The following is a 26,817-nucleotide window of genomic DNA, read 5'->3' as shown; positions in this document are numbered from 1 at the left end:
AATAAAACATTCTTCCTAATTCCCATTATAGAAACCAGTGAATAAATAAAAAATGACTTGAGGTTAACCTGATACTAAATCAGTGTTTCTCAACCTTGGCAACTTGAAGATATTTGGACTTCAACTCCCAGAATTCCCCAGCCAGCTGAAATCTTTTGATGAGGTCAATCTTCAGATTTTACACATCCTCCATTATTGCAAGTCTATTTTTTGCAAGACTAGAGAGTGCAAAGTTGCCTTTTCATTCTTCCACAATTCTTCCACCTTCATAATAGTGGATCCTATAGACTGGAGGGTTCATTTCCATTAGACTGTAAAAGAAAACCTATTATGGGATCGTTTAAAAGGGGTGCATCAAATTATCCAAATTCCACCTATTGTACAAATAGGAACACTGTTTATAATTTTAGTTACAGCACTCGTTCAAGGTTGGGTCCACACATGCATTATAACCCATTCAGATATGTTAAGAAAATTCAGATATGTGTCTTAATAGCACAGACAGGTGGAACAAAGGCCACTTACATTTTTAAACTCCAGAAGTGGGAGAAACACCATATAAGCTTTAAATGCATTTATTGTACATAAATAACCCTTAAAGTCAATGCAAATAAAGGACAATGCAAATAATGGAGAGGAAACCAAAGAAAGAGTGGCAAAGGGAACTTCTTGAAGGGCTTTAATGGTTGTGAAATTGAGCTGTTAGAAGCAATCAAGGGCAGTGCTCCAATTAGACACAATTTTTCATGGTCCTTATTGTGTTACAGACCATTAACAAGCCTTGAAAGTGTAAATAAGAAGAAATTCAAGCAATGTATATTCCTAGTCAGGTAAAGTCAATCTTAATTGAGTGCCATCTGAAAGACTTAATTTCTAAACTATCTCCTAAGTGCCAAGGGAGGATCCAGTAATTTTGAGAGTGTGTTAAAGTAACTATGGTTTAGGTTTAGGTTTAGGTTTATTGGATTTATATGCCGCCCCTCTCCGCAAACTCGGGGCGGCTCACAACAATAATAAAAAACAGTACAGTACATAATACCAAATCCAATGCCCACCCATCTAGTTACAATTTAAATTAATAATCTCATAAAAACAGTATATATAAAAAACAGGCACACAGTCAATCAATCAACAAAACAACATGGGCAAGGGGGAGGTGTTTTAGTTCCCCCATGCCTGACGGCAAAGGTGGGTCTTAAGGAGTTTACGAAAGGCAGGGAGGGTGGGGGCAATCCTAATCTCAGGGGGGAGCTGGTTCCAGAGGGTCGGGGCCCCCACAGAGAAGGCTCTTCCCCTGGGTCCCGCCAGACGACATTGTTTAGTCGACGGGACCCGGAGAAGGCCAACTCTGTGGGACCTAACCGGTCGCTGGGATTCGTGCGGCAGGAGGCGGTCCCGAAGATATTCTGGTCCGGTGCCATGAAGGGCTTTATAGGTCATAACCAACCAAGGAAAGAAGGAAATCCAAAGATAGAGGAGCAAAGCAGAAGAAAAACATAGAGGTAAGTTTATTCTTCCCTAAAATCCAAATAAATATAGCAATGCAAGCAGCGGTGAAATCTCCTTCCCTTCCCTACTGGTTCAAAACCACGCACGTGCGCCACCATCATGCACACTTTTTTACCCTCTGTCCATGCACAGAGGGCTTTGTGCAAACACAGAGAATTAAAAAAAGAAAATGGCAATGTCCAGATGAGTGGGTAGAACCTAATGCTGCCATCTCTATTAATTCTCCAAACCACTGGTGGCTATCATTTCTGGCATGCCTGACCCAGGATGAACCAATAGCATTACACCCCTTTGAATATGCAGCAATGAAAAGAAAAGGTAAAACAAAGAAAAATTAAGCTTTCCTTCTGTAAAGCTACAATAGCGAGAATAAAATCTAACTGCTGTAAATGTAATTGAAATTCTGCTAAATGTTAATAGCTTTAAAAAGCAGAAATATACATTTTCTACAGCAATGGCCTCAGTTATAGAATAGAAGTTGTTTCAAATACTTCTCCAGATGTTTCTTTTTTCCCCTTCAAAGATCCCTTTTCCCTGGTTTTGATAGCTTTATGTTTCTGTATGCTGCTGAGCACAATCAAATGGGTGGCCCTACCCATTCTAATCATGGGATGCTAGCAGACAAAGCCAAGGAATTTTCTAATATAAACTAGAAGATATAAAGGAATTCTAGATAGCGTCTTCCCATAAGATGATGATATAACATTGGCCAGTGAATGGACCAAAGGCCAAGAAGAGGCCAGGCCACACATGAGCATTAAAGGATTTTCTTTCTTCAAGTGCACAGAGATTATAGTTTGAGCCTAAAGTGAAAAATGAAGCAGGAGGAAGACTGCTGACTTATCTATTATAAGAAATGCACAGCCTTTATCACCTCTTATTTTGTGTTTGTGTGTCTCATACCTGCCTTTTTGAAAGATATTGTTCTGCACTGGTTGCCTGGGACCATTATACAGTCACTGAACTTTGGAAGACTTCTGCCTCGTGCACAGAAGGTATTCTGGTGTTCTCCGTACAAATTTATTTACAAGCGGGTTGATTCCTATATCATACGGGTGTCCAATTCACCATGTGACATTGCCATCACGTCATGTTTTGTGACATTTTTCCCATTCACAGAGCCATGGTGGGCGTGGCCTGGGCATGGCCTGGGCGTGATGCATCTGGCCCATGGGTGGCCAGTTTGACATCCCTTCTATACAGTGAATAATAATAATAATAATAATAATAATAATAATTATTATTATTATTATTATTATTATTATTATTATTATTATTATTATTATTATTATTTAGATTTGGCCTGTTCGTCTTCAGCGCTACCAGTACACCCTCCGAGGCCATCGCGGGTGGGCGTGCATCTGCTGGGCACGTGCACATCCATCGGCACAAGATTTGGCTTCTGTGCATGTGCAGCAAATGAAACCTTGTGTTAGGACATGAGCGAAATTTTGGTGATTTTTGCTGATATTTTTGCTTCTGCGCATGCATAGAAGCAAAAAATCAGCAAACATCACTGAAATCTTGTGAGCGTCCTCACAGAAGATTTCGCTTGCTGTGCATGTGCAGAAGTCAAATCTCGCACGGGGGCGCATATTCATGTGTCGGGGTGCGCAGTTGCGCACGTATCCCAGAATTTCCTACCAGCTCAGAGCACCTGACCACACTGGCTGCTGCCCATTACTGCTGCTATATCATTTCCCTTTGGGTGGTTGAAGTCATGAAGATAACCCAAGGATCAAATGCTAGTGATTCATCCCAGTTTGGGTGTACTGATAGCAGCAGCCACCAGTGGTTCGGAGAAGCCTTCTGTGCATGTGCAGAGGGTGAGAAAGCATGTGAAAAAGCATGTGCTTCCAAACTGGTAGGGAATGTAAGTATATTTCACTGCTGAGATAACCATAAAGTGATGGATATCCATATCGGATTCCTCAATTCTTCCTTCTAGTATTAATACTTCTTGTTTTGGGCTTTTTTTCTTTTAAATTTTTTTTTTAATTTAATTTTTTTTCTGAGCATGTCCAGAAGTCGAATTGCCAGCACTGTGCATGAGGTCGCCATCTTGAGGAAACCAACTGGCAGTGAGGTTTGCTTGGGTCCCCTTAATTTTTCAGTCCCCAAAATGGGGCATGACTGCAAAGCCAGGCACCATTTTCTGTCCTTCCCATTTTTATTTGGTTTTGTTAGGAAGCAAGGGGGGAGTGGGAAGAAGGCTAGCTACCTGTCTGCAATCATGATTGCGTATCTATTAGGAGTAAATCCCACTGAAAGAGTCTCCCTCCCAAGTAAATATGCATATGCTTTACGTATTTGAGAGATAGGGTATTGATTAGTATGAGGTGTATTATAGAGAGAAATGAAAACTTCTGTGACAACAGATACTTTGTGCCCAGACCTGGTAGGGGTGTGAGGGTGTGTGCGTGAGAGAGAGGGAGGGAGGGAGGAAAGGAAGGAAGGAAGGAAGGAAGGAAGGAGAGAGAAAGAAAAAGAAAAAAGAGAAAAAAGAAGAAAATGCTTTATGTGTGTGCATGTACACATACAGTATATATAGTAGATAATATATCTTTTTGTGTGCCCATAATATATATGTACACATATGAGACATACTTAGGATTAAATAGTATACAGTGATACCTCATCTTACAAACTTAATTGGTTCCGGGATGAGATTCTTAAGGTGAAAAGTTTGTAAGATGAAACAGTGTTTCCCATAGGAATCAATGGAAAAGTGATTAATGCGTGCAAGCCCAAAATTCACCCCTTTTGCCAGCCAAAGCGCCCATTTCTGTGCTGCTGGGATTCCCCTGAGGCTACCCTCCATGGGAAACCCCACCTCCAGATTTCTGTTGCCAGCGAAGCGCCTGTTTTGCGCTGCTGGGATTCACCTGCTGGGATTCCCCTGCAGCATCACAAAAACACGGAAGTCCGGAGGTGGGGTTTCCCATGGAGGGGAGCCTCAGGGGAATCCCAGCAGCGCAAAAATGGTTGCTTCGCTGGCAACGGAAGTCCAGAGGCGGGGCATCCAAGCGGCAGCAGTGGGTTTGTAAGGTGAAAATAGTTTGTAAGAAGAGGCAAAAAAATCTTAATCCCCGGGTTTGTATCTCGAAAAGTTTGTATGACGAGGCGTTTGTAAAACGAGGTATCACTGTATTTTGAATGTTCAGTAGTAGTAAATAGACAGAGAAATTGTATCTCGTTGAGGCCTTTGAGGCAAGAAGAGGCCAGGCACCCTAACCCAAACCCTTGAGGTGAGTGATGCCAAGTTGGTCATGCCCATCCAGACACATGATGACCCAGTCACATGACCATGAAGTCACACCCACTGTCACATGACATCAAGCCATGCCCACAAAATAAGTCACTCCCATAGAGTAGCAGTAAAAAGAAATGAACCCACCCCTGTGGTGGAGTATATGGAATACAGATTGTCAGGATCAAATAATTTGTGTTCCATGATTTTGAACTTTCCTACATGCATCTGATTAATTAGAAAAGGAATGCTGAACTGAATAGGACCAGGAGGCCTGCTCTAATGTTCTTAAGGAAACAGCCAAAGAAACTGGACTGGTTTTTTCTGACTGTATCTTCTCCCAAATATGATAGTGAATTTTGTTTTCCTATAGACATCATTTTTCTTCAACACCTGAGTTAAAGATCGAAGCAAAGATACTTTATCAGAATTTTGGTAGGCCCAGTAAGCTCATGTTTCACCCTCCCCAGGCTCCAAAGGCTTCCCTGGAGCCGTGGGAGGGTAAAAACGCCCTCCTCTATCCCCCCAGAGGCTCTCTGTAAGCCAAAAATGCCCTTCCAGAGGCTCTGTGCAAGCCAAAAATCAGCTTGCCGGCATACACATGCACATTGGAGCTGAGCTAGGGCAGCAGTTTGCATGCCAGCAGATATGGCTCTACATGCCACCAGTGGCACCTGTGCCCTAGGTTCGCCATCACTGTCCTAGGTAAATACTGCCATTTTTAATGGAAATGTTGCCAGTATGCTAAAAACCTTGGAAACTTTAAAATGCTTTAAAATGATGTCATGATCTAAAGGGTTTAGTCTACAAATAGAGAGGCCGTTACTAGTCAATTACTTGGCAGAATTTTATACACTACCAGCCTTGTTTCAGCGACTTCACAAAGCATCTCTTGAAAAGGAAAACAAGTTGGTCTTTGTAAATAAAAGTTCATGCAGTTGCATAATGGAGCCATTTTCTAAATCGGTACTGAATGAATTTTTTTTCCCCCAGCAAACGGATTTGATGAGACGAAATGGGAGGAAAGGAGAATCTAATAAAGAGTGCTAAGATGTCCATTTTCTAGCAAAGATCATGTGTCTAGAACGTCTTGGGTCCCTGATTTTATCTTGAAGTTTCAAATGGCAAAAAAGAAAATCCTGTCTCCGTATCATCCTTCTGACTGTGGGTTTACCCGTCTACCCAATTTTCCATGCCTTTGATACTTTGAAAGATATCCTGTAAGATAGCCATCATCAGCAAGGTCCTATTAAGCCTTGAGTAGGGGATGTAAGAGGAAGCGTGGGGAGGTCTGACTTGAATGCTGCGTGGGTGGCTCTCAAGCTGCAAGGGGAAAGGGGAATGACGATCCTGAAAAAGTTGGCGGAAGCCAGAGTTTTGAATCCAAACTCAGCCTGTATCCTGACTGAGGGGAGATAAGGTGGCAGCACAGCTCGGGCTGCTTTCCTGGAATACAATCTGCATTTTGACACTCTCTGTTAAGCACTGCCCATCTGTATGTTATTCAGCCGGAGCCTCCAGGGAAAAAAGAGCAACTCCAGACTCCGAAAGCCAGTGAGAAAGAAAGCAAAGGCACTCTTCTGAGAAGGAATTGTGGCAAATTGACTTAGAAGCCCCACATCTGGAAACTGATACTTAAAATAACCGAGGCGCCACTCAACCAAGTGGGCCGGGAGGCAATTAAAGCAGAAGCAAAAAAGCAAGAAGCTGAAAGATCCCTGCTGAATGTGAGGGGAGGAGATGGCTTTGATCTTGGCCTGGACCCTGCTTTTTCCTATATTATCCTTCCTGGGATGTTTCTCCTTATGCTCAGCTTCGGCGGAGGACAACGCTTTTCATTTTGACACTGAAGAGAGCTCAGCCCATGGTAGCCAAGACAATAGCCTTCTCAGAGGGCAGCAGCAAGCTGTAGCTTTTGGGAAGTGGTCGCATTTCACTGAGGTACAGTCACTCTCCTGTCTGTTGACCTTTCTCCTTTGTATGCTTTCTCTCATATTTGTTTAAGACTTCAAACGGGTGATGCAAATGCCCTCCACTTGAAAGCCAAAGTGTGGGGCTAGGGAAGATTGTAAAGGCTTTTTAAACGCTGCTAGAAAAAAAATCCCTTTCAAATTCCCAAAGTGAATCTTCTGGGTGCAGTACACCAAATTCAAGTTAGCTGGCTCGGCTTTTCATGAGTAAACAATAGCCTACCCAAGAGTTTCAAGCAAATTAACTTATAGTACCACCTTCCCTTTGAAAGAAATGTTTGTACTTGTGTCGAGATTGTAAGGCCTCTGAAATTCCAGGAAGATTTTAAGAAGGAGTTATTAGATTATCAGGAAAGAGAAAAAAATAGGTTAAATAACAAAATCTAATGCTTTCACTGTCTTTGGCAGGAAAGTTTTGTTTAGTTGCATGAATATACAGTTCATCCCATTCATTTCAATGTGAACACACAGTCCTATGATCCAACAAAGACCTGTGTGAGTCGATGGACATTTTAAAGGTTATTATAGTGCTTAATGGGAAAATACATATTCTTATGAGAAAATATATATTTTCCTTGTTGTAACTTGAGCATTTCTTGATTGCTATAATATTCTTGTTTTCTCCAGACAAAATATTCATTACGGTTGATATCACCACGTGATTAACCTTCCAAAATTCCCCTAGAAACTGTTTTGTACATAGAACACTCACTGCATGCTCCTTAAATACAAATTAGGAACACCAATGAAAATAAGCCTTTGTATTCCATGATTGTATCACATGGGTCTATTCTCCCAGTTTGGAAGTATGATATCAGAAGTAATTATACATCCTACTGAGTAGAATTCAAAATTGTAATATGGTACAGAATCTTAGCCTATAGACTTTGTGTTACATTTACAGGAATGTGTGTAACCTCATCAATACTTCACTTGCTCGTTTGGAAGTTATTGCCACAGAATTCAGGACTTGTGTCACAATTGTGTTCTAAGTAAAAGTTTGTAACACTCAAACTTTAGGAAATAAATGGATGAAGACCATCTGCAACAGAATGTTCTTCTATCTAGAAGAAAATAAAGACAGCAATGTACTTTAATGACACAAAAATATATTTGCTCAAAATGTAAAATATAGGAAAAAATGATAATGCAGTAGGTTTTATTTCCATCTTGGATACTTGTCATTTATTGGTTTGGGTTTAAGTGTCATTCACAGCTGACGTGGGAGGAGAAAACACAATTTGACTTGGGTGGGAGAAACTATATCCTGTAAAAGTGATATTGTGTAGGAGGCAAATTAAGACAGAGAGGTCATGGGAAAGAAGAGATTTTTGGACAATAACCTAGAAAGTCTGCAGAGCTTAGCCAAAAATGAGTTTCCAGGATTGAAGCATTGCTTCACTAACTAGTATTACTAAATTTAACTGATAAATGTATAGCAGATTTTAAATTGAACATCCTGGTTTGCAGCTCAATTTTTAATGAACCAGTATTTAGCAAATAGAGAATTTATAAAAATATGTTATTGTTGTTGTTCTGGTATTCTTCCATAGTTTGAATGAATAAGAAATTCTTAATACTCATGTTTGGGTTAGTGTGTGCCAGAAAGGACTCTCAAATCAAACAAGTAGTTGAAACTCCTACTTTTAGGACTGTGTTAAATATAAGCATTGCTATAAGTATCTCCCCATCCCAATCCTATATTTTCCAATAGCCATTGAAAATAGGATACCTTATTGAGTAAAGTATCTGCTTTAAATCAATGGTGTTTGCAATATATAATAGCTCAAATGTATTAGTATGCCTTATCAGGAAACAAAATCACATATATTTATTCATTTTTATCCCGCCTTTCTGCTCTGGCAAGCATTAATAAAATAACACTTATATTATTTTATGGGAATATATGGGACAATGACTCAATCAAAGTCAAAGGCCAAAACTTATGCTTAACTTTTTCCTCCAGGATCACTAGATTTACTGCTTGATTGACTGGGTGGAGGTGGGACTAGAAAGACCTGAACATCTTAGCTCACAAAAATCCCCTAAATGGATGCATGAGATTAATCTGGGTGTCTCAACCCTGCACATTTTTACACTGGGTTAGGCTTCACCACAAATATTTACTTTTAAGGAACTGCAGCCAAGCAAATATTTTTATGCCAGCGCCAGGCATTGCTTTAGTTGGAAATTAAATCTGGGTCAAGTTAATAGTCACATCTCTGTACAGTATAGACAAGCCCTTAATATAAGGAAGGTAAGGAAGAATAAAGATGCAGTCAAAGCAGAAGGAATTATTATTGCCTTGGACGGGAAATGAACACTCGGACACCAAGCTGGGTAAAATGGGTCACTTTATTAAATATTAACAGAAAGACCTGCAGGGGTCACTGAATGGGGCGGAGTTTCCTGAACACAACATACTTGGGCAACTGAAATAGGCGTTACTCCATGCCTGGTCAGGGTGAGGCGTGCCCCGCCTACTCCCGACCCGAAAGCCACGCCCAGCATGTGGGAGGGCTCGCCTTGCATGACCCGGAACCGGAAATGACGTAGGTGAGCCCCAAGGGCACCCCCTTCACACCTCTCTGTCCGTGGAGGAAGCTTGAGTTGTGCAATGGGGGTGCCAATCATCTTACAAAAGATGCCCAAAGGAGAACACACAGTTGCTACTGATACCCTTTCCGCCCCGTTTCTGCCACAGCAGGGGGTCAGATCTCTATCTTGGCCCCCTGCTCCCCGCCTAAGCCTGCCCCAGCTCACGCAGGCACCACTGCAGGTCTGTGTAAAATTGCCACTCCTGACGTCTTCCTAAATTGACCCAGTGAAAGCTGGGGGGGGGAGGTTTAAAAACACATGCCCGTGTGTCAGATCACTTTGCCTCCCCCTGCCATGTTAACCCATATCCTGGTCCCGTCAACAGCTGTTGGTGTGACGGCGACTCCGCATCCCCTCCATGTGGGGGTATCAGAACCACACACCAGAACCACACACCACGGCCGTAGGCCCTGTACGACCGGTGGTTCACCATGACATGACATCACTGTGCCAAGTCCTTCACCGACACCAGGTCGTTGCCACCAATGTGCAACACCAACAATCTGTTCCATATGCTCTGCAAGCCCCGGGGGACTGCCATGACTTGACGCCACTGAGCCAAGTCCTTCACCACCACCAGGTCGTTGCCACCCGTGTGCAACACCAACAATCTGTTCCATATGCTCTGCAAGCCCCGGGGGACTGCCATGACTTGACGCCACTGAGCCAAGTCCTTCACCACCACCAGGTCGTTGCCACCCGTGTGCAACACCAACAATCTGTTCCATATGCTCTGCAAGCCCCGGGGGACTGCCATGATTTGACGCCACTGAGCCAAGTCCTTCACCATCACCTGGTCGTTGCCACCCGTGTGCAACACCAACAATCTGGGTCCGGCCCATCACTGCTCCCGACTTTTCACAACGGAAGAGACCCGTCTCAAACGAAGACCTCCGAGCTCAAGCCTTTCCTCTGAAGCCCCAGCGACTCAGCAACCTCCACATTCCTGAAGATAATGTTGCAGCTCAACGTTCAGCCACCAAGCCACGCTGTGGCTGCAGTTCACTACTGTGGGCAATGGAAGGGCAGCTCCTTCGCACTTCGCACGTAACAAAGTGGAGCAGGGCCAGGACCTAGAGAAACGATAAGGATACAAAGACAGTGTTAGCCACCCGATCCCAAAAAACACTTGTACTCAGGTGCTCTGAATATACTTCATGAAAAACCACTGACTTCCATCCGCCACCGGATTCATTACTTTGCTGAGAACTTGTTGAAAACTGCATTCAGTATTGCTGAGGGAATCCCACCCGATATCCTGCCAATCCTCCTGTGGAGGCCTGTCTTATGGTACCAAGGGCACTATTCCCTGGCTTCCTCGCTTTACTTGCACTGAGTCCATCATACCCCGGCATATATCCTTGTTTGATATACCCGGCAGTGATCAAACCACCATCTGCGTTACTGGTCAGCCACCGTGCATAACCAACGCGGCTGCCGCAGCCCCCATCTAACCTCGGTTTGCTGGCCCAGGGAACCTTGCATGATCCACTACTATGCGATCATGACAGCACTTTGCAGACCTACCATGTCCCCAAAGGCCCTTTTTTATGGCTGCCATGTGAAAAACAGCCTCGCCTCGTTGGGTGAGGATCTGGGTCTCATCCAATGCCCGCTGCCCCTGAAACTGGGTAATGTATAGCGGCTTACTAATGTCTCCCCAATCTGAGTCCTTTCCTTGGACCATCTCCTGATCATTCCCCTTATCTTCAAATAGTTTGACACCGAGGTCTTTTGTTAGGAGAGCTAAGTCCACCTGTTGCCCCTATGTGATGGCATGTAACCATGTGGTGCAACCTGCACTCCTTTGCTTGAGCGATGGTGCCATCTACCAATTCTGGGTACCCTGCGCCCCAGCCTATGCCATGTGGCTGCCAATCGCCTGCCCATGCACACATACTCCCTGTTAACGGACTGGACCTCCTGTTGCTGGCTCGCTTCACTCCGCTGATGGGCCAGCTGTACACCATAGTTGCAGTCCCATGTTCCTGTATTCCTCTCAGGAAATCATAATACTCTTCCTCCAGCATTAAAATGCCAGGGAGATTAGCCAATATGTTCCGTGGCCTTGCCTGCTCACCCAGGGAGTAAAATAATTGCAAGAAATTTATGAAGATAAGCAAAGGCCCATGCCAATGCTTTCTTTACCGTTAGCGCATGGATTAGCTTTACCAACATGACTTCATCAATATAACCATAATATTAATGGTATCATCCTGACACCACGACTTCAATATTGTTTATGATAATAACATTTTCTGAATTATTCATTAAAAACAATTAATATAATGCTTAATACTTATATTAAGCTTAAAATCAACTCAAGCGTGAATTTGATTCAGATGACCTCAATGCTTAGCGTTCTTGCAAGCCCCCCATTCCGGTAAGTGACTATACCATTTCTTATGAACAAACTAAAGGGGCTGAGATAAGCCGACTAATTTATTTATTTATTTATTCTATTTTTATGCCACCCTTCTCCTTAGACTCATGGCGGCTTACTACATGTTAGCAATAGCACTTTTAACAAAGCTAGGCTATTGCCCCCACAATCCGGTTCCTCATTGTTTTACTCATGAGAGGATTAGCCAGAATTTGGGAGATTTCCAACCTTCAGCATGGTAATGACATGGGGATCTGCAGGCTGTAGTTATGGTATTAATAGTATCTTTCCGTTTTGCTTGTACAGAAAAGGGGGCCTGCTACCAACTGCACCCGTACTGTTGTAGCCTTCAGTACAATAACTTCACATTTGGAAATGTGGCAAAATTCAGAATATTAGTAGCACCATTCAGGGAGACATAATGACTTCTATGCGCAACTGCTCCAGGATCCGGCACATCGTGAAATAATAATAATAATAATAATAATAATAATAATAATAATAATAATAATAATAAAAAAAAAAAAACCCAGGAGCAAGCACATAAAAACCCTGTTACCAAGTAACCCTTTAGCGCAATACATCACTAGTTAAGTATGGCCATAAAATTAACAAAGATAATTCCTCAGGGCATATTTGACCAGGAGGATTGCCATTAAGCCAACTTGGAAGTGAAGTGGAAAGCATACAAAAATAAACCTCCGGCCTGATAACATGTATATAATCTCAACAAAAAGCTTTAATAAGCAAATTTTACTATGTAAGGTGTAGAACATAGCTCACTATGTTACACATGCTATAACAGTTTATATTAACACTGTCAACCCTTATTAAAGCGTGAGGGCAATTATTTATTTATTTTAAATTGAGGGTAAGGGAGCCGCATGAGGCTATATTTACTTACCGCCCAATAACCTAATTCCTATTTTCAATGTGGTAAAGAAATATGCCAGACCTGTCTGCCAAACCGCTTCTTAGGTCCCCATTCCACAGTGCTTCAAAGAAAAGCCAAGATATATTTCTGCACAGTGCTCTCGGTGGGAGATCCTTACATAGGAAGAAACAAATCCTTTGTATTCAGCAGCGCTGTTCCAAATGAAGTGCAGAGATTTATAATGTTCGATAAAAGTGTAATACAGATTAACGGCCTCCCAAGTAGCAGAAAACCATCATTTGTTGTAATGTTTCTTCTAAACCTGCTTATGAGCAGAAGCCAAGGTTTTAACTGCAAAGTTGCTGTCAGAAGCCAGCTAAGTCCCTTGAAGCCATGATGGACAAAAGGGGCCAAGGTCTATAGTAATGCTACAGTCTTTTGATCACTACAAGCCATTCTCACTGACAAAGCAGTCTTTCCATAGGTCCAGTTGCTCCAACACCACCTAACCTGGTTTCATGGCTACTATCCCTGATTGTTATTGTCCCTCTTGTGATAAAATGCCCTAGGAGGGCGCCATTATCCACCGGGTATGAAAGAACTGTTATCAAATGGTAGTGAGACCGGGCTGATGAAAAGCATTTCCAAATATGAAATTTTTAATCCCCATACCATTTCTATATCCACCACATTATGGCTCAATTATATATCTCGTTCTAACCAATGCTCCTAACCTGATGGCCCGTTTAGCCTACCCCAATGTTTAACTAGCGTGCATGAGCCTTATGTCTCCAAATTTGTGTATGCTAAAGATTGCCTTAAAGGGATGCTCACATTGCCCTGTGGAATTGGTGGGGCGGGCAGAGGGGGGGGGATTTTGCCCCCCCCTGTAATATCACAACCCATGTGTTGTGCCCCCCCAGTAAATCAGCTTAATTTCAAATTAATTCATTTTAAGCTCACTCAATTCAAATATAGTAACTTAATAAATTAAACCATTCTGATAATTCATTAAGCACAATCCATTCCCATATACTGACTTAATAACCTAAATCATTTTTCCAAATCACTTTATGTTCAACCAATTCACATACAATCGTTTCAATAACTTAGCTCATTTAATTCATTCCTCTTAGGATCAATTCATTCAAGTATACTAGCTTAAATTAAATTAGATCATTTGAATTCATTCATTTTAAGTTCGATCAATTCAAGTCTATTGACTTAAATCCATTAATTCATTTTAATAATTCAATTCAAGTTCAATCAATTTCACTATACTGACATAATAAATAAATCTTTTTACCAATCAGTTTATGCTAAACCCCTTCAAGTATACAGTTTAAATAAATTAAATCATTTTAACATTCATTTTTAGCAATAATAATTTTATGGCATACTTGTTATGACTGACCATCTAAAATAGCACCAAACAAATGATAGTTTATTCCATACCTCATCAAATAATCTCCCTAATGAAGTAAATAGACTGAAGAGAAATCATGACTTGCCCAGAGTTGCCCCAGTGAGATGGGCAATATATAGAATGTAATGTAATATAAACAGACAAAGAATGTTTATTTTAGATGATTCTTTTTTCTTTTGGTGTGATAAAGATAACAGCATTGCTGATAACCATGATGGACACTGGTTAGATGCCACGAAGTAAGTGGCAGAGCCTTAACCATACTCGTGTTGTAAAGACCACAGGGGCCTCTTCCATCCTTACCAAGGGGAGCGCCAATCTCTCCTTTCGCACAACACCACGGCCACTACCGGTCCATTGAACCGGAATGAACTGGAAGCAACCCACCACTCGCGCGGATCAGCGTCCAATAGAGACGCATCAAGTGAAGGGAGGGGTGGTGCCGGCATGCTCGATTCAGGCCTTGCCCCCCCCCCACACACACACAAAAGGAAAGCCAGGCACGACGTGCCACGCCGGGGGCGGTGTGTGTGCGAGAGGCTCGCCATGTGGCACACACCCCAGGCGTCGCCCTGCGTGCGGCCCGCCCGAAACCCCGAACTTGACAACAAACCACGTGGGGGAAGCCTCCCCGCTGCTGCCACTCACTCCCCAGCGCTTCATACTGGCCGCCCGACACCGGAAAGCTCCGAGACCGTCGCCAGCTGGGCCGTCGGACACCAGGATCCAAGCCAGCGAAGCCCCTGTGCGCCCCGCTGCCACTTACACAAGGTGGGGGGGGAGCCGGAGCCGTCGGCCCCCGCAAGCCATCCGACCACCTTCCCCCTCTCCCCCAACAAAGCAAACCTGAGCTGCCCCTGGCGATCGTTAGCGATCCCAGGGGCTCCGAAAGGGCACCGTCCTCAGCTTCTTCCTAGCTGCATCGAGGAGAAAAGGCTCGCTGGTCCGTTTGTTGGCGAGCTCGGGGCAAGAGAAGCCGAGGGGGGGCAAGCAAGCCCTGATAAAGGGCACACGCCCCGCCCCTCGGATTACCCAGAATGCCCGAGCGGCCACTGATTGCTCTGGGGCGTTCCCGCGCTATCGCGGAGAACGCCCCCAGCTGATGGGGGAGCCGAGTTGGTTCCCGCCATTGGCAATTTTCGTCCAGGCGTTATTTCGCCTGGCCTCTCATTTTCCATAGGGTATTTTAAGCATACATGTTTCTCCAGGAAATTCAGTGGAAATTTGGTTCTAATTTGTGTTTTTAATTGTTATTGACTATATACATGCATCCTATTGATGTTTAATATATATATATAGTAACTAGCTAAATACCCATGCTCCACTACAGAACTATGTAACTGGGCTTGATAAATCAACATTTAGAGCTTGAAAATTAATGAGTAATTATGGCTGGCCTCTCCTCTCCCCTCCTCTCCTCAGGGTTGCCCAAAGAAGCCTCTATTTTCCTATCCCCCTTCTCTACCTCAGCTGGCCCAATTGATCCTTTCCTCTCCCCTTCTCTCCCCGAGGCTTGCCCTACGGAAGCCTCTCTTTTCCTCTCCTCTCCCCTCCTCTCCTCAGGGTTGCCCAAAGAAGACTCTATTTTCGTATCCCTCTTCTCTCCCTCAGCTGGCCCAATTGATCCTCTCCTCTCCCCTTCTCTCCCCGAGGCTTGCCCTAAGGAGGCCTCTCTTTTCCTCTCCTCTCCCCTTCTCTCCCTCAGGCTTATCGCACAGAAGCGCCTCCTCTTCTATCTCCCTTCTTTCCCTCAGGCTGGCCCCACAGAAACGTCTCAAATCTTATCCCCTTCTCCAGGCAGGGGTTCCAACTTACCACTGCTACTGGTATGGATACGCGAGCAGCTCTGGGTGACTGTTGGGCACACACATGCGTGAGAGTGAGGTGCAGGTTTTTTGCTTCCACCTAGGCGCAGAAGCAAAAAAACGCCAAAAATTGCCACACGTGTGTCCTCTCATGAGATTTTGCTTCCTGTGTATGCACCCCAAGGTCAAACACAATCCTAATGTGGCCCTCAAAGAAATCAAGTTTGACATCTTTTATATGCATGTGTGTGTGTATGTATGTGTATATACATACACACACACACCACACACACACAAACACACACACACATAGTGGTGCCTCTAGTTAAGAACTTAATTAATTCCATGACCAGGTTCTTAAGAAGAAACGTTCTTAAATAGAAGCAATTTTCCCCGTAGGAATCAATGTAAAAGCAAATAATGCGTGCAAACCCATTAGAAAAGAAATAAAAGCTCGAAATTTGAGTGGGAGGAGGAAGAGGAAGAAGAGGAGGAGGACAGTCGCTGCCGAAGGAAGAAGGTGAGGTGAGGGGAATCAAAAAAATTCAAAACTTTAAGGCTTAAAAAAAAAGAGGGGCTCTGAGGCGGCAAAGAGGAGCACGCACCTCCCATATACCCAGCGAGAAGTTGCCTCCCATACACTGTGCCAGAGAGAGAAAGCCAGGCGGGCGAGAGGGGGGAACCTCTCGCTCCTTTGAGCGAACGGCAGCTGCTGCTGCTGCTGCTGCTACCTGCTTCCTCTTCCTTCCCATGATGAAGGGCTCCCCTCTCCTCTCACTCGCTTGCTTTGTAGCTGGTGCCTTTCCTTCACTGTGGTGACTCCTCAGTTTGGCTAAAGCCAAGTGCCCCCCTTTTGCCTTTCTGCGCCCAGATGCTCTGGGAGGCAACCTCGCACCGGGTGTATGGGAGGCAGCGCGAGGGAGTCAGGGAGGAGGCAGGCCCAAAATAATATGGCTCTGTGTCATGTAGTATTTTAAAAAAATAAGCAGTACCTTGAATATTCCCAGAAAGAAATTAGAAACCAGTGCAGCTTGCACAACAATAGTATTACATTGACAAACTGAGTATTGCAACAAGGTAGCACATTCTGGATCAGTGGTCTTCAAAATCAGTCCCACCTAGAGTATATTGCAATAATGCAGCCAAGAAGTAATCAAGGGATTAGTGACTATAAACAAAGCCTCCTGGTCCAGCAATTAGCACCTGAGAGCTATCTCTGCAAAAAACACACACACACACCAACACATACACATATCAGCCACAGTTGCAATCTGCTCCTTGAACAAGTGCTACAAGCAGAGGTGGGCTGCTATGGTGGAATGGTGACGTGTGCTCACCCCAGTGGCTCTAAGTGCTAGCGGAGTCCAGTGCAATTCTGCTACTGCACCTGTGCAGGTAGCAGAATCACGCATAGAATCGTGCACCCATGTTTCGGCACGGTTTTTTGCTTCCAGCCTGGAAATCAGATTAAGCCTCTTGGTTTATTTCCTAGTTCAAATCTTCTTCCTCTCCTAAATAGACATTGATCAATAGTCAAGCTTTCTGGTGCCAGATCTTAGAGAAATTGGTTTTATGGGAATCACATAATCAGTTCATAGAATGTTCCAAGTTGGAATGCAGCATCTGGGGAAGAGTGGGAAAAAGCAACCCACTAGAACAATGAAACATGATAGAGTGAAGAAGCATGCTGAAACACATATTCTGGCTGTTATGTCATTTAATCCTGCCACACAAATATTTTGCATAATGTTTTCCTCAAATGCTTTGGATGTAGACAACCTACAGTGGAAATGTGGTTAGTCTGAAACATGACATGCTAGAAGTAATATATATTTCCTTTTGTGCAGTTTTATTGGTTTTTTGATTGTGCTGAAGCAGCAGCCTTGCCCTGTATGACAAAGGCTTGCAAAGTTAAATATTAAGAAACCTGCTTCTTAATGTTTATCAGTTTTATATGCTCCCACCCTTTGTGTGTCTTTTCAGTGTGGGAATTATTAATTAAAGGTAAATAGTGAATGAAAAGAGCTTTAAATGCGCTTTACGAAAAGAAAAACTATAAAACTAAGCAAATCTGAAAGATAGTAAATACCAGCATATGGGAAGGGTGAAATATATAGAAGTGAGTGAATGAGCTGTTCCGATACTACTAATTTGCTATAGAATAGAATAGAATAGAATAGAATAGAATAGAATTTTATTGGCCAAGTGTGATTGGACACAGAAGGAATTTGTCTTGGTGCATATGCTCTCAGCGTACATAAAATAAAATATACATTTGTCAAGAATCATGTGGTACAATACTTAATGATTGATAAGTGCCCAGGATCTTTTGTAGAACCTCTGCTTCTCATGAAGTGAAGCCAAAGTGTGAATTCACTGCCCGGGCCTTAAGAGAAGTTGGTTTTGCTTCTCACACTTCTACATAGCCCACTGCTGATCAGTTCAGAATGGCCACTTATAGTTTTTCTCACAGGACTCAAGAGCATCATTGCAAATTCTAGGTTCCAAAACTGCTCATAGGCAGCACTTCAGAAAGGAGCCAAGAAATAGGAACCAAGATTTGCTTCAGGAGCCCAGGATTAAATTCAGGGAAAGCAAGAACTGAAGAACAAGTAAAAGAGGGGTCCAGATTTTGACATCGGCCAGAACTCGTGGAATGAATCAAAAGAAACTATTGAACATAACATTCAAGAAGAGCAGGTTGCTCAGCTATAACAATAAATTATTTTCCTTCTTCACTATTGATTCTGATTTTGGACTTGAAAGGAAAAGAAACCTTTTTAATAAAGGTGGGTGTCAGGGGTGGGTTCCTCCTGGTTCAGACCGGATCTCCCGAACCAGTAGTGACCTGCTGGTGATGTCACAGATCCGATTCAGTCAGTGCCAGTCTGTGTGTACAATCTTTTTTTTTTTCCCCTGTTTAGATAGCTTCTCCTCTTTCACTGCTTGAAAAAGGGCCCTCCTTGCTGCCCCTGGGTTAATACTGACCTTTTTTTTTCCTCCCGAAGCACAGCTGATCAGCTTCTCAGCTGTGTTTTGGGCTGATTCCAGCAATTGAGCATGCACAGAAGTGAAATTGCATGAAGGGAAGTACAAGCAGAGCGTGCTTGCACACGCAAAGCATCACAATGCGAACCAGTGATGAAGATAAGTGGAATTCACCCCTGGTGGGTATGATATAAGGGATATTATTAAGGGATCATTATAGAGAATAATTAGCTGGTGGGAGATTACCTCCGTTGGATGCCATAACTTCTCATTTAATTGCCATAACTTCTCATTTAATTCTGCACAATAGCAATAATAGGGTGAAGGAGATGGCTAAAAAAAGAGGTACTCAGAAAGGGCTTGCCAGACTTCTAACATTGCTCTATCTCAGCAGTGAACTAGAATAAATTTAATCCTAACTCAATTTATGCCCTAGATCAGGGGTGTCCAAATTTGGCAACTTTAAGACTTGTGGACTTCAACTTCCAGAATTCCGCAGACAACCATGAGAGTTCTGGAAGTTAAAGTCCACAGGCCTTGAAGTTGACAGGGTTGGACACCCCTACCTTAGATATTTTCCTATACAGTATGCATATTAAGTAATCTGCAGAGCTTTTCAGGAAATTCTCTCAGCTTGGTGGCCTGAATTGCAATAACACGCAAGCTTTGCTTGTATTTCTGCCTTTGCTTTTTCAGTGCCGTAGAGCCGTTTTTCCTGCTCTCTCACTTTCACAGTCCTTTAAACAGTGTTTTCTTAGCCTAACCAGATCGCTCTCTAGGAGATGTGTTTCTCATTCTCAGAAGATTCCAGTTGAGTAAGTTTTTTTGGAAGTAAAAAAACCCACCTAAGACTGTAGTTCATTTCTCCACGTATAGTTCTTAATTCTCAACTGGCTCTGACTTTTTCTGTCAGTCCCATCATGATTCCGTCATTCTGTTTCTATATTATAATTTCCCTTGTTTCTCTTTGGATAGATCCAAGATCCAATACAACTTCGGAAACATACTCTATTCCTTCACCTACTCAGCAATTCAGCCATTGTTTAGTTTATTACAGTTGTAGACCAAAACAAATTAAAAATAAACTAATACTAAAACACATCAAAATTGAAGCATAATATAAGAAACTTATAAAAGAACAAATATAACATTATATTAACACAAAACAATATGCACACTTAGTCCTCTGGAAGGACTAATTTATGTTTTATTGTAACTAGCATACAAAACCTGACTACACTACCTGAGACCATTAATTCCAGGTCAATAAATATGAGGTTGCAATGGTTATCCTTAGTCCTGCTTAAATATCATATTCTGATTGGAGATATGTATATAGTGTAAATATCTCCATAAAATAAGTAGTTTAAAGAACATTATCCACAGTTTCAATTTCTCGCTTACCATATAAACAGAGGCATGGTTCTTTAAGAATGAAAAGACAGAAGTACACTAGCAGTGTAAAGATTCTTTGGTATTTTGGTGGTGTATTCAGGAGTGGGCTACTGCCTGGATGGGGTGCAGTAGGGTAGCGAAAATGGAGCTCCACCCCAGAGCACCCAATTTGTACTGAAATATTTTTTTTATTTATTTATTTATTTGTTTGTTTGTTTGTTTGTTTATTTTGTCCAAAACATAATGAAGGTTACAGAGGATATTCTCATAGTAAAATATATCAATGAAAGAACAGAAGAAAAGATATAGGAATAAAATATATCAATGAAAGAATAGCATAAGACATGCCCACAATGTGGTAGTAAAAATTTTGGTAGTTGTTCTGCCGGCGTGTCCCAACCGCCCATAATTACAGGGTAATTAATCCAGAAAGACACACACCACACGATAGAAAGAAAACCAAAAGTCTTTCTCAACAGAAAACCAGAAAAAACTCCCTTTTTAAATGTCAAAGGGATTTTCTGGTACACACAAGACACAGGTTAAATACAATCCAATTTCTCACCCAGTAACTTGGAAAATTCCAAAGTCCAGAAAGTCAATACACAGTCTTGAACAGGGAAACAGCAAAAACCACAATCTTGACAAAACTATGAATCAGATAAACTTCCACAAGGCTAAATCAGAACGCTGTTCTTTTTATCTGTAGCACTAATTACAGCAGCCCCACCCAACCACAGGTGGCCTCACTTATCTCCTGTAATAATCCTTCAGTTGTTCTCTGATAAGGATGATTTATCTCCTCCTGGGCTGTCTGCCAAACCCTCCCCTTCCCTGCTACTGACGCTTCCTTTGTCAGAGGAGCCTTCGTCAGGAGATTCTATCAGGAGCAAAACAGGCCTGTGGCGTGTGGATGTTTCCCCCACATCCACCTCCACATTCCTTGGGGCAGGAGCTGGGCCAGAGCCAACCACAACAGTAGCCCTTCACTTGATGTATTTAATAATGAGCAGCTACAATCCTTTTTCTCTGATCCAACTAGGAAAAAGTAAATCCTGACTAAAATCATTGTGAAAGTCAGTATTTCTGGCACATTGCTTAAAGAATGATTTGGCCTGTTAAAACTCTTTCAGATCAGTGTCAAAAGGTCAATAATACTTAGTGGTATGGTGAGAGACCATAATACTTAGGGTGATTTCCATAAAGAAAGCTGTAACGTACCTCAAAAAGCCAGAGCATTCAAACTGTGGGGTTGAAAAAGAATTTAAGCCAAGAACTAACACACATTATCTTTCATTATTTCCAACATTAACAATGTGAATTAACTGTGAATTCTCATCCCCATCAGTACAGTTTAAAGGATTCTTCTGCTCATCTTAATGTATAGGCTTCTTTCTCAATGCATAGGCTTCTTTCCGGGCCAGTCAGTGGTGCGATTTACTGGATCTCTAAACTGCACATAATCAATGCCACCAGTTCTATAGAACTTGTCCGAACCTGCTGAATTTCACCCTTGGTAGTCTCTCAGTTGAAATATTGATTGCATTTAATCAATTTTGCCCCAACCTCTTTCTTACATCATGTCTTCATGGTACCGACTGTGTCTTATCTTCAATTCATATTTTATACAGTCTTAAGTTGCCCTTTGGTTGTTTAGAGTTGTACGTTTGGAGAGTGAGGAGAGAAAGATATTATAGTGTAGTTTGCCAAACTTCAATTTCTCTGTGTGTGCTATGTTGCTCTATTGTTTATGATGCTTTCAAATTACCTTTGAAGATGAAGACTTGATACAGCTATAAAGACACTCAAAATTTACCAAGAAAATCAAAAACATACAGAGTACATATCTAGAGTTATATTTAGACTCAACAAAACAATCAAATTTTGTCAGATTGACAAAGTGCATGAAATAATTGCCTGGAATGTCTTTTGTGCTTGAGGGTCACAAGCATATGCACCACCGAGAGCATCCAAAGCCTACAGATTAGGACAATATGAAGACTTCGCGAGTGAGTGTTTTGAAAGATTCTCAGTTGGAAAGGGTGATAATGCAGAGGCTTCATCAAGTAAACTCAACCAAATAGACTATAACATGGCTTAGCACAACATATGAATCTAGATTTATCTACTAACATAAAATAATGGGAGATTAAAAGCAGGTTGGGGAACATGGAATAGAATAGGAAGCAAAACAATGGCATGCAAAAATAGAACTGGAAGAGAAGAAGCTAGAAAATTAGGAGACAAATAAGCGACGTAGGCACAATTCAGTTGGCAATTATCTGTGAGAACTGAAAAAGAAGCTAATTAAGGCAGCATCAAGTCACTCTTAGGACTCACAATGCTAAGTATGGGAGGTCAGCGGACAATCTTTTGACTGTAGGTTAGATGGGAAGGGCTTTTTTTGCTTTTTTTTAAGGAATCTTGCGTAAAAATAATGGGAAATCATTTCTATATTATTGCAGGATTATGATAATGAAGTCATCAGAGTCAAATTCAGCTCAAAGGAGACTCTCCTTTTTAGAGACTAATGACCAGAGAATTTAATGGTCCATGGAAGGCAGGGAAATACCGTTGAATGGTTTTACTGCCTTTAATGGAAAAGATACTAATAAATTCAAGCTTAATCCCAGGAGTTATTGCTGGATCGTTGATTTCAATTGATTAGAAAAGGACAGAGCAAATACAAGGTGTTCCAATGAATATTCTATCTTCAGACTACTCATCATCTAGAAAAAAAGCTTTTGTAGTTTGCATATACAGTATTCATTTTAAACCATTTCTTTCTTATTATGGTTTATATACAGGTTTATTATTACTTTAACGCTGCAAATTTCTATAACGACCTCTCTGTCTTTTTTTAAAGTTTATTTAACTTTACAGCACAGCTAATTTAGTTTAGTCAAGCGGGCCTGCTACTTTTTTTTTAATCTTATAAAATGTGAGAAAATAATTCTGAGAAAAGATACAACTGCTTTAGAGTTCCCAACAGTTGTTTCGTTCATTCCAAATCCAAAATGCTGCACAGCCCTAATGAATAAAAGATGTCACAAAAATTATTGCTATGGTACACTAGATAGTACAATACTTTTTTATATATACTTTTTAAGTTCCAGAATTATTTTAGGGCAGCAGTGATTTCTCTGCTTGATTACGTACAGTGAGCAATTGTGTCTTTTTACTTGGTGGGAAAGAACGCCTTTAAATTAAAAATGTGTTAGTCCTGCTGTAAATGGAAAATATGAGTGTGCAGTTTTATAGAGAATGCCAAACTGAAATGTTTATCCTGGAATCAACCCCATCTCTAATTCCGACTCTATTGTTGAATAGTATTTTGCTTTGCATTTGTATCAGAAAGGAGGCAACCATGTGGAAAAATCTTCATCAGTGCAAATTATGTTTGGCCACAGTAGTAAATTAAATATTTTATTTACTTTAAAACACATTACTATTCTCTACATTCTTCCTTCCCCCCACCCAAGTGTTTTATTTAATCGTTGTTTAATTTCATTTAAGTGTTGGAGTGTAATTGGTGGTGGTGAGAACACAGTCAGCAATCAAAGATCTGTAATTAATTAGTCTGAATAAATCAGGCAGCATAGAAGAGCTCCAGAGAAGGATCCCAGTCAGCATTTGGGTGAAATAAACAGTCTGTTGATTACAGGATTTCATAAATATGGCGTTGCCATTGTGATATTCTTTTATGTCAATAGGCTGGAGAGATTTGCTAGAGCTTAGCAAATAGCCCTTTAGCTTTGCCTTACAAAGGGGCAATTTGCTTCTACTGCAAGGAATCCTCCATTGGTTTTCCCTTCACTTCTGGGTCCCTTAAACATCAGAATCTTTGCCTCCCTCCCTCCCTCCCTCCCTCCCTCCCATCCTTCCAACATGACTAGCAATTTATTCATAAGGAGCATAAGAGAAAGGGACTCAAGACCCCTCCCACCACTAAAAGGACCCAACAACAAAGAATGCTATGATGAAATAGTCAAAGCTAACCTCTTCATTCTTTGGCTTAGTCTTTGTAAACAGCAACAGCTCATGCCCAAAATTCCCTAGTCGTACCACAAATACAATGATTTAACACAAATACACTTCACTGAAGACAACGTTGAAAAAACATTGCACAGCCTAAAATCCTCCCTGTCAATCGGACCTAATGTGCATACTTCCTAAAAAAAAGCTCTCCACAGCCCTAGCTGAACCACTAAGAATAATCTTTGAAAAATCCTACAGGACCAGTTCCCTACCAAACCTATGGTCACTGTCATCCCCATCTTCAAAAAGGGAGACCCCAGTCTAGTAGAAAACTACAGACCAATCTCTCTATGCTGTCCATGTGCAAAGTCATGGACTCAATCATAAACCAATGCATTACCCTCCACCTAGAAACTAATAAACCACTTTCAAACAAGCAATTTGGTTTCAGGAAAAAATTATCCTGCAATCTACAACTACTACATATGGACCTCAAAACATGACCAGGGCAAAACAATAGACACAATTTATATAGTCTTCTGTAAAGCATTCAACACAGTGGTTCATGATAGAGTACTTCTGAAACTGAAATCCTACAGTATCTCTGGACTCCTACATGACTGAATAACTAACTGCATTCCTGTCAACAGACAACAAGTGGTCAAAATAGGGAGGGCCCTATCTAATCCCATTCCTGTTAATAGCAGTGTACCCCAAGGCAGTTTACTAGGATCAACGCTCTTTATACTCTATATAAATGACATTTGCAATCACATTACAAGCAACTGTGTTTTCTTCGCCAATGATGTAAAACTCTTCAACACCATCGACAGCGCTGCTACCCTCCCAAAAGGTCTTGACTCTGTGTCAGAATGGTGAAACATCTGGCAATTCCAAATCTCAACCAACAAATGCTCTGCCCTGAATATTGGCAAAAAGAATCAGAACAACAAATACAAGCTGAATAAACAAGACCTTGAGATGACTCTCACTCTGTTAAAGATTTTGGAATACAGTACTCATATCAAATTACCTAAGTGTCAAAGCCCACTGCAACTACATTGCCAAAAAGGCTTCAAGAATTATTAACCTAATCTTACATAGCTTCTTCTCCATAATATCACACTACTAACTAGAGAATACAAAACATTTGCCAGACCAATCCTTGAATACAGCTCATCTGTCTGAAACCCACACCTCATATCAGACATAAATAAATTAGAAAGTATATATCATAAAGATAGAAGCAACAGGTTACAGTGAGATGGGTGATAGGAACAATGAAAAGACTAATAGTAATAGTAATGCAGTCTTAGTGAATAGTTTGGCAGTGGTGAGGGAATTATTTGTTTAGCAGAAAGACGGCATTAGGGAAACAACTGTTCTTGTGTCTAGTTTTCTTGGTGTGCAGTGCTCTATAGCGTTGTTTTGAGGGTAGGAGTTGAAACAATTTATGTCCAGGATGCAAGGAGTCAGTAAATATTTTCGCCACCCTCTTTTTGACTCATGCAGTATACAGGTAATCAATGGAAGGCAGGGTGGCAGTAATTGTTTTTTCTGCAGTTCTAATTATCCTCTGAAGTTTGTGTCTGTCCTGTTGGGTTGCAGAACCAGACCAGACAGTTATAGTGGTGCAGATGACAGACTCAATAACACCTCTGTAGAACCTATCAGCAGCTCCTTGGGCAATTTGAGCTTCGGAGTTGGCAAATAATACAATTTGATCAACACAGCACTCCAAAACATTGATATGTATATTATTATTATTATTATTATTATTATTATTATTATTAATTAGATTTTATTACCTTCATTGACTGTATAATGCTGTATAAAACAACATTGATATGTATAATATACGGTATTACCTGCATAGACTGGATCTGTAATAAATGAATATTTCAAATTAAAACAAAAAAAGAGATAGCTGTGAGGCTTAATTGTGCACATTAAATGCACAGTGGACTTAGCAATGTTTTCTGAACAAAGAAGGAGTCATATTCTATATATGGTCAAATAAACCATTTCCTATTCCCACACATGGAGGGAATTCTGCTGGCTTCCCTTTCACAGGAAATGAAGTATCCTTGCCGTTCCCACCACCTGCTCTCTGGATATGCAAATGGATGTAAATCTTTTTCAGGCACAAAAACTCATTTTTTCTCGTTTATTTTTGTTTTGCATTTACATCAGTGGAATGATGAGATGAGAGCTATTCAAGGATCTAATAGTTCCATGGTTGCTCTAGTCTAGGCTCTTCTTGGTTGCCACAGAGATCCTTCTCTTGCTTTGCCTTGCAACCAGTTGAACATTAGGCAACTGAGGACACCATGGAAGGATTGCCATGACAACAGGTAACAGCCCAGAACAGCTGTGGGGTTGCTGATCAACCTATCAACAGGAAAATGCAGAGAAACAAAACAACTAGAATGAGCAGCTTAATAGAGCCTAGGGTGGCTGTCCTTGCAGAATGCAGACTGCCCACTAAAGTGGAACAAAATGGCTATGAGGGACAATGATCAGAGAGGAGGGACCTTCCACTATTGTACTCAGAAGCCAATTGGAACTGAGTTGTTTATGTGCAGGGAAGGGAAGTGCTAGCGACGATCTAGACAACACTGTGTGAGTGGATACAAACTGG

The 26,817-nt window shown here is 41.6% G+C and overlaps 1 protein-coding gene and 1 non-coding gene across 2 annotated transcripts in view; one reads left to right on the top strand and one right to left on the bottom strand.

Moving 5' to 3' along the window:
• Positions 1–6,168: 6,168 nt before the first annotated feature.
• The window catches only part of LAMA4 (laminin subunit alpha 4), a 124,117-nt gene continuing 103,468 nt past the window's right edge, over positions 6,169–26,817 (top strand). The window contains exon 1 of the mRNA XM_070733359.1: positions 6,169–6,700. Within this exon, the coding sequence (XP_070589460.1) occupies positions 6,500–6,700 (201 nt within the window). The 5' untranslated portion in view covers positions 6,169–6,499. The remainder of the gene's footprint in view (positions 6,701–26,817) is intronic.
• On the bottom strand, positions 14,224–14,348 carry LOC139158235 (U6atac minor spliceosomal RNA). Its single transcript, XR_011557633.1, has one exon. It is a non-coding gene; the product is annotated as a U6atac minor spliceosomal RNA (small nuclear RNA).

Source organism: Erythrolamprus reginae, chromosome 1 (assembly GCF_031021105.1).
Source record: "Erythrolamprus reginae isolate rEryReg1 chromosome 1, rEryReg1.hap1, whole genome shotgun sequence".
Taxonomy (NCBI): Eukaryota; Metazoa; Chordata; class Lepidosauria; order Squamata; family Dipsadidae; genus Erythrolamprus; species Erythrolamprus reginae.
The sequence above is the reverse complement of the archived record's forward strand: the minus strand, read 5'-3'. Positions and strand labels throughout refer to the sequence as shown.